Source organism: Anopheles maculipalpis, chromosome 2RL (genome assembly GCF_943734695.1).
Source record: "Anopheles maculipalpis chromosome 2RL, idAnoMacuDA_375_x, whole genome shotgun sequence".
Taxonomy (NCBI): Eukaryota; Metazoa; Arthropoda; class Insecta; order Diptera; family Culicidae; genus Anopheles; species Anopheles maculipalpis.
Window position 1 is genome coordinate 26,333,211 of NC_064871.1, and position 13,320 is coordinate 26,346,530.

At 42.6% G+C, this 13,320-nt stretch overlaps 1 protein-coding gene across 1 annotated transcript; it reads left to right on the top strand.

The window, feature by feature from the left end:
- Positions 1–6,551: 6,551 nt before the first annotated feature.
- LOC126558502 (solute carrier family 35 member B1 homolog) lies at positions 6,552–7,634 on the top strand. Its single transcript, XM_050214525.1, has 2 exons — positions 6,552–6,754; positions 6,823–7,634. The coding sequence occupies exons 1-2, from the start codon at positions 6,556–6,558 to the stop codon at positions 7,632–7,634; spliced, it is 1,011 nt and encodes a 336-aa protein (XP_050070482.1). The 5' UTR covers positions 6,552–6,555.
- Positions 7,635–13,320: the final 5,686 nt, after the last annotated feature.

Genomic DNA, 13,320 nt, shown 5'->3' on the forward strand with positions numbered 1-13,320 from the left:
GGTCGGTTTTTATAGGCTTACTTAGCCTGACTAGATTGACTTGACTAGAGTCGTTTCTTTGGTTGAAAGCTTTCGTTTTTAAAACTACAAATTGCTTCACATCCTGTTATGTGTGTGGTCCCTTTACACACGCATTTTTTATTCACTTGTCTTCCTCGCTGTTGAGAATCACACCCACAAACATTCTCCCCAAGGGACACTTGCTGCATGCATTTACACGCCTTTTAAGATTATCCGATTAAACACTTTTTGTTGTTTGACAAAGGGCATTGGTCACACTGCTCACTTAGCTCCCACAACCCCAGTTCCCACCGTGGCCACGTGGCCGTGGCCACATGGCGAGCTGTTGCTAATAGTAAGCCTAATTGGCGCAACAATGGGTGTTTACGGAACGCCTGTTTGCATACAAATCACTTCCGATCGTCAAACTTTCACTTAACTCGCACAAACACGCTGCACACGGTCGATCACGTGTCGGCCGCTTGTTTGGATGGGGTTGGGGGATGATGATAAGAAACACCTACACTGCCACACACATACACACACGCAAAATACCGGATGCTAGAGTCCTTAAAGGTTTCCGGCATTCATAGGTTGCACGCGTTGCCTTTGCGTTCCCGATGATAACCCCAGGAGAGTCGGCAAAGGACTAACGCAGCAAGAGCGACATCATGTTTCACTTATCCTGACTGCTAGCCGAAGCCTGCGTCACAACGGACGGTTGGAAAATAGGGGGCCATGGAAGGGACAACAATGAAGGGTATTTGCATCGATGTCTGCTTTCCCTATCTCGTCCGTTGGTCTTGTACTGCGTGTCGGAGAGTAATAATGGGGATAAAATGTAGATGCTCGTGCTCGGGAAATTTCAATAAACCACGCCCGTTAGCATCTGATTGGTTGATTGCATTGCTTCATGCGCACTGAAGGTCCTTGCAATCGAGTGACGAAATTGCACTGCAGTTAAACGTTTTTCGATAATGTTTTTGTTTTTCTTTTGTTAAGTGTTTTAAAGCACTGCGGCCAGACCTTTCTACCGGAATAAAAAGAAAATATTTCTCAGTTTTTGATTTAATTTTTTTTTCTCACTATTTTGCACTACAAGTGTTTTCTTCGTCATAATTATATAAAAAAGTTTTTTTTAATTTATCGATTTTGTCGTCTTTTGTCTCTTTTGATTATTGTCTCTTATTCTAGTTTTTTCCTTACTTTTTTCCTACTTTCTTTTATCAACGTTTCTTCTTTATTCCGTTGAATTCGTTAACTGTTCTCATTTACATTCTTATAGCAATCCTTTTCATTGAATTCACGATTTTTGTTTATGAACGATTACTGTTACATTTAGATTTATCTCATTTCATTTTCTGTTTTAAGTATGTTTTGATCACTGTTCATAAGAGCACCAATATTAAAGAATATAATTTGTACTGTTTTCTACATATTTTATTAAATTAATCTCGATAGTTTTTCTTTATTATTTTAACTATTTATCTTTATACTTTTCCACATGTAAAATGTTTTTAGATGTTTTTTTTATCAATATTTACAATCCCATTTGTTGCACATGTATTTAATATTCTCAACAACCCGCTAAGAACTATTTAAAACCTCTTCAGCCATAAATTCCTTATCCATCCCAACGGCTACACACCGGTGTAAATATTTGCGGTTTTTGCACCGGTCGCGACCCCTAGAAACATATTTTCGGGTGCTACATATTTGTGGGCTACATTAATTTCACACTCCAACCCCTCTCGCGCCCTGCAGAGTGGTGCACCGTGCCGTTTGCTCTTTTCCTCTGCAATTTGTAGCACCCCTACAAATCACCGTAGGACAAACACAGCTGCGGTGGCAACCCCGCCGATGCCCTTTCTAATGGCAGCATCTAACGCCCCGACCAAGGGGGAAAAGGCGCTATCCCAAATGTCCTAATTTAGTGCGCTTGCGGGTGCAAATTGTTTCGTTTTTCTTTCATTGATCGGTGTGGAACTGGGCGGAGCATATACGAAGGAATTTCCTCACCGTGCACTGTAGATGGCATAAGAACAGTTGGGAATTTTTCCGGGAAATATGTACAACTTTCCATGCTAACCACCTTTGAGAAAGTATCAGCAAAAGCAGAATAAGTGTGTGCTGCAAAAGAACGGTACGAAAAGGATGACACCGTAAAAGGAAATGGGATTCGTTCCTGCATGCTGAACCATTTCCGGTCGTTAGCATACGGAACCACGTATGCAAGGTGTACACACAGTCTACCCTAGGAAAAGAATTGAGCCATTTACAGCCTGGAACCACCTGCCTGCAAGACAAATATGAACTGATGCATTTTGTCATCCCCTATTTTTTATACCATCACACATGAAAAGTTATTTAAATGTTGCCCTGCCGTTGCCCTTTGCCATTTTTGTCACACTTTTATTTTGTTTCTATAAAACTCACAAACAACAGCTGGTCTTTTCATTTTCCTTTAATAAGCACATCAAAATATGTATAATTTTCTATTGTTTCACCTGAGTATGGGTCCTTGTCGGCACTAATGATAATAATTGAAGCGTTCGCGAGTTCAACCGTATTGGCCTAAGGGTGTAGAGGTTGCGTAGTAGGAAAATGTACTTTTTTCGGGAAAACCAAAACCGGAAGGACTTGGGTAGGTTATTAAACATTCAAATGGTACTCCCTCTGTATGTAACAATTTTTGTTTTCCACCCTTTCGTATGGTTGTGGCTGGTGCCATGAACATGTGTTGTTTCTATTGTTTCGTTTTCTGTTTAAATTCCCTCGGTGGACCGAAGTGAGTGACGGTGACGGGGAGTGGTGACGATGTTAAGTGGCAAGGTATCGATAATCGATGTCAAAGTTCGGTTCGGTCTGGTAATTAAGCGTTTTACGACTGGAAACAGTTACCACCGTCGGAAACACCTGACAGGGGGACAGTGTGCGTGTGTTCAGGTTGATGCGTGAAAGTGGTTTTATGTTCGTTTTTTTTAAGTCATCGAGAAAATAGTAAAATAATATTCATCATACAGCAGAACACACTAAATTCGTATTTTGGCCAACTGCTAGATGGATCTTCATTTATCGTTTAGTCTGATTTAAGGAAGTTAAACACAATGGTGCGGCTCGATCAAATCAAATCCGGACCATCCTCCCGTAGTGAGGACTGACTATCCAACTACGTGGTATCAGCGTACGATTTTGTGGAGGTTATATTGAATCCATTTAAAATTTATCAACGTAAAGTCAATTCTGGCGAAAAAAAAAACAACTTTCGAGATACTAGCAGGATCTTAAGACCTATGGACTTAGACCTATGGAAATAGACTTGTGAGAAGTGAGGAGAAGGGGGGGGGGGGGGGGGGTGATTGCGATCGCTTAGTCCGCTGATAGGAAAATTCGCCTTTGGGAAGTTTAGAAAATAATTTTAATAATTTCTGCATGAATAATGGATATTTATGCAATTTGCATAAATTTATAATAAATGCATAAATAATGTATATTTATGCATTTAGGTTGTGCAATACTGCCCTTATAGTAATTTTTAAATTATATAGAAACATGTAATGTTTTCCAAAATTCTTTAATTAAATGAAAATTGATTACCTCTCCATCGTTTGTGTTTTGCATCCTCATTCTTGAACATATGTAATTGTTTGAGGAATAGCGTTCCCTTACAGGATACGCCTTGAATTGGTCCAATCTGAAACAAGCCCTGTATGTGAAAATCACAATCCAGATGAGTATCGAACCTCAGATGAAGCGTGTTGCTGAGTTCTTCATTATTGTTACAATTTTTAAATAGTTCGTATTTAAGTTCCTATCCGTGTGGCATTTTATTTATTTTTTATTGTTATCTTCATTAGAATAATCAGACAAGAACTGAACTGGACTGAAGAAGAACTTTTTGTCCGTGCACGTTCAATAAGCAAATCCTCTTTGTGTAACAATAAATCGAATCCTTTCTATATTTCCAACCTTGTGGTAGCATACCAACCCAACTGGCTCAACCGCCAGTTGAGATCGGCCGTGGGAAAATCGATTGCATGCAACATATGTCCAACCATTTATTACACCCAACAACCCGGGACGTTCGATGCATACCGAATGATGATAATATATCATACTATCACCCACCCTCGTACCCGAGCGACCAAGCGCAACAAACAACACACAAGCGGGGGCAGAACAGTGTTGTCCAAAAATCGTTCGATCCCTTTGGGGAAAAACACCTGAGAGACAGGAAGTATTTCGCTTCATAGGACGAGCCTACCCGAGAAGAGACGAATGCAAATACTTCACTTTCGCTGCATCATGTGTCCGGAACTCGAGTACATTTCATCATGCGTTTTTCTTCTTTGCTTTTGCTTTTTGCCACACATCACACACTAGGCGAAAGCTAACCAAATCACCTTAACAGTGAGATGGCTATCAAAATCAATACATGGCAGACGGGACGCTTTCCGATCGAAATCTGGCCGTACCTTGAGGGTCTAGGGAAACAATTTTTACAACTGAATAAACAACTAATCGCCTGATAATTATCGCTACACCCAAACGTTACGAGCGAGGGAGATCCTGTCCCTGATGCTCATGCCTATCGCTTATGCTTTTCATTACCGAGGCGACCCTACTTCCCCGGATGTGATGTGAGCTGGCACTCAACCCCTACCACAGTAGGGCGGGTGCCCAAGATTCGATTGTTTCGTTTTAATGTGTGCGTGTGAGCGAGTTTTTTTTTTTGCTCCTATCCTGCCTGGACCCTGGATGCAAAAGTGATGTCCCAATGCGTGCGCATCATTAAACCGTGCGCATCGGAAAACAATAATAACTTAATTTTACGCCGGAACGGAAACGGTTCGTTGGTCAGGGGTCTGGCAAAGCTGCATGTTCATTGCCCAATAGACTGCCGCGGGAAGAATGATATTGATGTGATGATAGGGACGCATGAATGGTCCGTTTGCTTTTGCAGACGGATCTTATCAGGTTTTTGTTGTGACGTTTTGTAGATGTGAAGTGGTTTTGTGGGTTGTGCAGGAAAACTGCAACCGTAATCGTTGGAAAATTTAAATTTTGGTCGTTTCAGCGTACATTATTAGGCAATGTTTGTTAGGACAAATACGTACATAATAAAGAAAAAGTTTTGGTCAATCTACGCAAGATGATTGATGAACATATTCGTCTGCAAAAATAGATATCAGCTGATCCCATCTACTCCCTGGTTGGTAATACAACCTCGAGGTCCAAGATCTTCGTGCAACTGATCGGGCTACCAGGGAGAAAAGTGTGGGGTCGTCTTTCCGCACGTCGAACTCTGTTCCGCGACTGGTGGAAAACTGAGCTATCGAACTTGACAATAGATCGAATTTTTGGTTGTAAAATGTAACTAATTAAATTGTATATCTCAAAACGTTACCTAAAAAGAGGAAAAACTTAGTTCGGCACACGGCATGTTCGGTACCCAGTATGGGATCTCAACAAGTGCAGAAAAGTAAAACAAACTTGCAGAGCTCTATTTCTTCAATACCCCAATTATACATGAACATGATACAATACGCCAATGATACATGTCTTTTAAAACTTAAAGGGTCCTGTCTACATAATGCTGTTAAGATTATCTCTTCAAACCGTATGGGGCTGACTTTGGCCGTGAAATAGGTGGACGATAGGAGGTGGAGGTGGCGTGAAGGGCCGTGAAAGCATTGGACGATTTCGGAGATGCGATCACCTAACTGTTGGCAAGTATGTATTGTTGCGGTTCCGGTTCCGATTTGTTCGTTGCATTCCGACACTTTTATTCAATTTTAATACATTCGTTCCGTTTCGTTACTATAGTTCCGTTTTGTTTTTTCGTCCTGTTCCTGTTTTCGTTCGGAATATTCTTCCCGATTTGAATACAGATTATAGGCTTCTGTCAAGTTTGTGGGTTTCGGGCTTTTCACGGAAGGTTTTTAATTATGAAATCAGTTTTTTTACACACCAGATTCGTGTTTCGTTCCTTTTTTTGAATATATTTCACAACGAACAGACGTATGTTAGTTTTTGTTTCGTTTATCGCCAACTCGAGGTTTATAGCCGCTTAATGTAGCAGTATGATTAAGCTTTTTATTCAATCTGTTTTTCCCGTTTCAATCGATTGTACAAACTGCTGTATCTTCTACTTTTTTTATAAAAGTAAAATAATACACTAAAATTAAAATATTTGTACGAGATCTCAAATAACGACCAGTTGTGCAAGAAAATTTAGGCAAGCGTGTTCTATGCCAGCAAATCGAGCACGGTCTTAAAATCGAGCAGCTTACTCGAATATTTTCAAGGCTAGGCTAGCTGTCAGCGGGTTTGTTTTGTATACGTTGGTGCTGCTGTCAAATCCAGCATCGGCAAAAAACGGGGGTTTACGTGGTCCTTCGTGGAGAATCTAATTCTCGTTGCTGGTGTGTGTAGTAAAGTGTTTCTTAATGTACGCACCACATGCCATGCATTGTAATTTCGTTTAGCGTTTAGTGTATATTTTGTAATAGTCCTTCTGCAGCACATCTTATTAGACCACTCGACGGCGCAACGATGTCGAACAAGCAAACGCTAGTAATCTCCGCCGTGGGTATCTTCGTGTGTTACTTTTACTTTGCGATTCTGCAGGAAAAGATTACACGCGGCCGGTACGGTGACGAGCTGCAGGATGATGGATCGCATGGCGAACGTTTCACTTACGCGCTAGCCCTGGTAGGCGTGCAGTGTATCTGTAATTGGATATTCGCAAAAGGTATGGGCGTATGGGTAGAAGTACGAAAGGAGAAGCGCTCCAAATTTAACGACTTATCTGTTTTGCAGCTCTGCTTACGATTACACCACAGCCGGATGATGGCACACCGAAGGTGTACTATGCTAGTAGCGCCCTCACGTACCTGTTGGCCATGATCAGCTCGAACATGGCACTGCGATGGGTTGCCTATCCGATGCAGGTTGTCGCTAAAGCGGCCAAACCGATTCCGGTTATGCTGCTGGGTGTGCTGGTTGGACGGAAAAGTTATGCGTGGCAAAAGTACTTGTTCGTGCTGCTGATTGTGGTGGGCGTTGTGTTGTTTATGTACAAGGACAAGGCAAATTCTGGCACCGTACTGGAACACGAATCACTCGGTCAACTTCTCCTCATAATGAGCCTGCTGATGGATGGATTAACCGGTGCGGTTCAGGAACGTATGCGGGCGCACAGTGCCCCATCGGCCCAGCACATGATGCTGGCAATGAACGGATGGAGTGCAATAATCGTATCGGTCGGTTTACTGGTGACCGGTGAAGGCAAAGCATTCGTACTGTTTGCCAGCCGGCATCCAGAACTGTTTACGCATCTAACACTACTAGCGCTCACCGGTGCCCTGGGACAGTTGTTCATCTTCATGATGGTATCGTCGTTCGGTGCATTGGCCTGCTCGGTGGTGACAACGACGCGTAAATTCTTCACCGTGCTCTTTTCGGTACTTTTCTTCGGCAACGTGCTAAGTGGCCGGCAGTGGATTGGGGCAGTACTCGTGTTTTGCGGCCTGTTTGCGGACATGTTCTTCGGCCGAAAGCCACAGCCGGGCAAAAAGCTAGCGAAGGAAAAAGAAAAGAGTGAAGGTGTATTGCTTGCTGATAAACAGTAAAGTAGTAATGTTGGAATGCTTTTTTCTCTAGAAAGCATTTAAAACAGGCGGATAATTCCAGAAAAGGTGCGAAAGCACTGTAAAAATAGGGTGAAATTCAAATCATGCGCACACGCCTTGATTGTTGTTTTATCGTAAAACAAGAAAAAGATGCTAATCTACCTGCTAATATCCCACGGGTTAATGATATTACCTGCGTCCTTCATTAGTATAATTTAAGCAAAGAAAAACAAAAGTAGAAAATAAAAAAAATGAACCATATTTGTACGGAATACAATTGAACCCGTTTTGTAAGTGGTTTAACCAAATTATTTAGGGCTTTCAAAAGAATTCCTATCACATTCCACCGTTCGTACGGAGCAGCATTTAGCACCCCCAAGTTTCATCCGGCACTCGGAAATGTGTTCAGTTCCTAACAGCTCTTTTGTACATGCTAATTGTGCTAAACGAGAGTGTTAATTGATTTCCAATGTGCTTAGGGCTTCTTAATCAATGGCCATTGTTACAGTTAATGGTCTCTAGAAAGGGAAAAAAGTTTAAACCAAAATGGCAAGCACGGCGAAGAAACGTCATTTTTAAAGAACGGAGAAAACACCGCCTTCTAAAAACCTTTTTGCAACGGAAACGGAGTGTGCGCACTTCGGTCACCATAGTACCGCGCACATACATGCAATCGGTGCTGTCCGTATGTGTATTTGTGGAAAATCGGTTAGTGTGCAATGTTTTGACAGCTGACATCACACTTGAAATTCCGCACTAGGAGGCGAAAAAGTAGGATTTTGGTTCCCGCGAGCTAACTCATCAATTATATTGCTGCTCTTTTGTGACGCGATGTAGTGTGTGTGGTCGAATTTCGTGTGATACTGCTGATACTACGACGTTCAGCATTTTCGGTGAACGGATAAATTATCGTACGCGTCATTGATAACCGCACCGAGCACCAGGCGTCCGCTTGCAAACCTTTTCAAAAAAGCACACACAGCCACACAGCAATCAGTCGAGCTGTTTGTGTCTGTGCCTATGTATAGGTAAAAGTGTGAAAGAATAAGCTGTTGAAAGGGGCAGGAATGCGCGAAGAAGAAAAAAACTGTCAAGCATTTGCTGTGTCCTCTTAAATTGAAAAAAAGTGTTTACCACGGAGTGGGGTAACAGCAACCGTTTTATTTTCTGTTCCATCCCGTTGCACGGCGCGGTCATTCTCGCGTTACGCGCTTTTGGCCGTGCGTCACGCGGGGTGGCTTTCGCACATTTTGGGCATACGCCAAGGGCGGGTGGAACAGTGAAATGCTTGCGCGGTTTGCCATCCATCCTTTCCAGTCGGTCAGTCGCGATAGGTCGGTTCGGTTGGTTTTCGTGCCGCGTCCGCTCGGCAACTACAGCACGCGCTCGCGATCTCGTGCTCATCCCCGTTCGGTCCGGGTGATTTTATTTTAAGCAGTGTTAGGCTAGCCGCCATCACTTTTTCTTCCGGGAAACAATTTAGCACCCCGTGCATGAGTATAAGGTGAAGATGACCCATGGTTTGACATAACCAAGCGGTGAAAATGCGGTCTCTATGTGTGTGAATGTGTATGTGTGTGTGTATGTGCGCGGGTTTTCCTCTGCCACACAGTAAATTCAACGGCAACTTTGTTTTTGTGTTTGCCAAAATACGTATACACACACTTATCCCCCCGCCTACATGCATACACATCGGTTTGCTAGTGTTCGTGTGCTGGTTTGCTGAGCTGTCAAAAAAGCAATGCAAAGGATTCTGAGCAGCACAGTAGCAGCCGCAGCAGCAGTAGATTCGAGCGCGGAAAAACAGTGCTCCTGGTTCCGGCGGTGTCCTAACAACCGAGTAAAACTACGGCCTTTCGGGTGATTTCCTTTGATTTTGTGCGTGCGGGTCTTTCTTTCCTGTCGTGTGTGCGTGCGTGTGTGTGCTCAAGGATGAATGTTTTATGAGGCAATAGGTCCTCCCCCAAATATCCTTGCAGTGTTGTGAATGGTGTTGTGCTGTAAAAGTGGTGCAAGAAAGAAATATTTCCTCGGTGATCGATAATGCAGCATTTGGCATGAAAAGTAAATTCATGCCACCGGCGAACTCCACACACATGCAGCTGCATAGTGCACGAAAACGAAAACAAGGTAAAGGGTTTCTTTTTTTTGTTTTTGATCAGTCTGTCAGACAGTAGGCGCGACACAGCAGTGCCGGATCACACATCGTCGCCTACTAATCTAACCGTAACTTAATAATCTACTTTATTTTTCATCCTCCCGCCCGTAATGAAAATTGTTTGTGTGTTTGCAAAATTTCCTGATTTGGAACCACCAGCAGTTCTGCCGGAAAAACCTGCTCCTCGGTCGTCGGACCGGATTTATGTAACCGGATCGATTTTCTTTAAAACATTATATCCCAACGCTGTTAGTATGTGTAGGGTGAATGCGGTGAGGCATTTTCCACACTGCAGTTGTATTTTTGGTACCCTTCAATTCAACAAAACAGAACGTTCCACCATTTCACCAGACAACTCGTCTCCTAGGAGTGAGGATTCACCTTGTTTAGCCGTACAGCTGCATCTTGCACTTGCATGTCACTAAGCTCTGTGTTTTCAGTTTTTTTACATTCCTTGCCAAAACGAGAGGAAAGAGATGATGGACGGTCCGTTGTTTGTGCATTTATACCATCTAGCCCCCCTCATGCCATGTTGGATTGGAAATGCAATCTCCCAATGCACCATCCAAAACACTCTCGGATGATGTCAGAGGATGCAGTGAAGCAATATTTACCGACACACAAACACAAACACTGCCCCAGTTGTCTTCCCCCCCCACCCCCCCCCCCCCCCCCCCGCTAGCTTATCCTCACCCTCGATTAATCCCATCGCTTTCACTCGATCGGGGTAGTAAAAGTGCATTTCGATCGGAGGTGTGGGGTCTGTGTACAAAAATAAAATTGCTCACTTGTGATCATAAACAAAGGCAAAAGGATTCGCGGTAAGCCGGGCCACGGTAAATTTGTTGTGCGGAAAAGAGCACCGGACGCGTGGGACATTTGGCGATGTGAGGAGTGAGGGAAAATAATTAAGTCCGCAAATACGACTTCCGACGGAGGATGGGGCTTGTTGGTAATGTGTTTTTCACTTTTTTCTACAATGCTCAGGTGCAAATTGTGACGCATTCGAGAGGGTCGGTCCTACCAGGTCCTGCTTGTTGAGCGATTTTTCTTCAAAGGAATTGGTTTCGGTCAACAACTATCACGTGAGATTTCTGGGAAGGTTTTGCTGCTGGGCTCGATCGAGGTTTGCAATTTTGCGGATGAGTTAATGTTTTTCGCAGTTGAACGCATGGTGGATGGGTATCAAATTTGCTAATTAATTGTACAAATGAAATTTTGTTAAATTTTAGTGAATATGTGGGTAGAAATGTTTCCCCCAAAAAAAAAAGTGCTTGGATGAATTAAGCAGTGAAGATTTCTAAACTACCAGAATGGGGTATCGAATCCCTTACGGATTGTTGTTTCTCTATATCAAAACATTTTTTTGTATTTTCTTCGGGAAAAACCTTTAAAAGATATGGACGGAGCTACATATCGGTGCATGGCCGCATACATAAATAAAACTTTACTTTACGATGGCAAGAACCACCAGAAATAACATAAAATATTGAAATCAATGTAAATCCTACAGATAGAAATTAGACGCTAAATTTATCCTTAGGGTTGTAAAGATCATAAATTGTTATTCATTTTTTTTTTCGTTCAAAATATCACTTCAGTACCATTTTTGACGATTAAGATTAATTTACATTTCTCACCCAATCCTGAAGACAGAGGGTCTTCTCTCAAATGGCGCAATCGTAATGCATTTTTTTATGTTTGTTATGATTAACATCGGTATCGAAGATCCGCTTTTCCATCTCTTGTCCATGGATGATGTAAAGAAGAAAAATAAAATACGAAAATTCCACCGTCCTTGAACGCGTTTAATGTCCAATCGACGCCAAAGCATCATCCGGATGTTTGCAACATGCTCGGATACATTTGTGTATTTTTTAAGAGTTTCCTTTTGCTTTGTCTTTCCGACCCCCACTTTTGCACGGTCTGCTGAAGAAAGCGTCAGCAGCGTGAGTCATGCGAGAAGGTGACGCGATAAGTTAAAATCTTGCCCATATCGGATTTTTTCTCACCAGCGAGGTAGAGGCGGCCCGGCCTTTTCATGTCGTTACGTTACGAGCATTTAAAACCATCCGTACACCATCGTTTTAACGCTCTAGAGCAATTTTGCAACATTAAGCAAAAGTTAAGATGGAGAGAATAATCTTTGTTTTAATGCCGGATGGCCCTTTCTTTTTTTTACTATCGATCGGGCTCTTTTCACAATACTTACGGAACTGATTCCCTCCCCTCCGGATCCTCCCCGGTGTGCAGAGGTCAGTGCCTCCGTTTTTGGGGTGTTTAAGTGAAGCGAATCAAATTATTGTCGATGGTCACTGCTTCTTTTACTGATGGCTCAGCGGAAAACTGCCAACAGCGCACACGCCGTACCGCACTTATGGCACAACGCACAACCATGCCACAGGCTGGCGCCATCCAGCCTGGAAATGCAAAAGCTGCAGAAAAAAAGACGCATGCAAGAACGCATGCCAGTTTCGATTAAAAAAACTTACACTGTACTGCATTTTTTCGATGACGCCTGCAATCAAAGGTTTGTTGGGTCGTGTGAGCCCTGTTGCGTTATTGTAGAAAAAAGAAGTAAAAAAGAGAGAAAACAATAATTTAAAAGTGTGTGTATTTTTTTCGCGCCATACAGCAAGGCTTTCTTACCAAAAAATTACTATTGTGCAACAATTTCATACGGGGTTTAAAAGCAGGTTAATCCTAAACATTAACGCATTCAACTCTGGATATGTTCTGATATCAAATTTCATTGAGATCCATTCGATGATAGTTCTTTTGATAGATACTTCTTAAAGATAGCCTTAAAAAGCGCCACCGAAAAGAACGTCTGGTGTCAGATTCATAATTTTCGCCGGTCATGACGGCTCAACGTCGTATCGTCAACACCGTCTGTGATAACTTCAATGAAAGAACTATAATGTTAAGACATTTCCACCTTAATCTTTGCCGTATCCTGGGCATACACGGTTGTAGATATCCTTTCACTTACAATAGTAGTATTTTTATGATATTCTCTTTTACCTTCCTGAGATTGTTAAATGATATATTTTCGACTGAAATATTTAAAATAATGTTCAGAAAATCACGCCCTATACATGTGCTTAAACACGTTAACAGCACCAGACCGTCAAAAGATCACAATCAGCTGGAATTGGTTGCTAACCCCACGGAAACCCGGTCACTGTCCCCTCGCGCTATATCATGCTGAAGGTCATACAAATTGTGACAAACTACCAGCAGCAACAGCCAACTTGCCGTACCTCGGAGAGCGTGTCGGCAAGCAGATCTCCACTTTCGCGGTGATTGAGTGTTGTTCATCTATCTGCCATGCGAACCAATTGAAACCAGCAGCATCACCATCAGCTTGATGTGCCATGATGGTGTACGCGTCACATCAATTGATCGACACATCGCTTCGAAGGAGAAACCGTCTGTTTCCATCACGTATGGTGATTTTATTGCACCCCGGGGGGTTGCTTTCTCTGCATTCCACCAACGTGAATGTTTATATTTTCTCCACGTAAT

What these genes read in the sequence shown, in the direction of transcription:
- LOC126558502 (XM_050214525.1), top strand. Translation starts at nt 6,556, where the DNA reads ATGTCGAACAAGCAAACGCTAGTAATCTCCGCCGTGGGTATCTTCGTG. An exon ending in TAATTGGATATTCGCAAAAG is followed by an intron (nt 6,755 to 6,822) that starts GTATGGGCGTAT and finishes TCTGTTTTGCAG; the next exon opens with CTCTGCTTACGATTACACCA.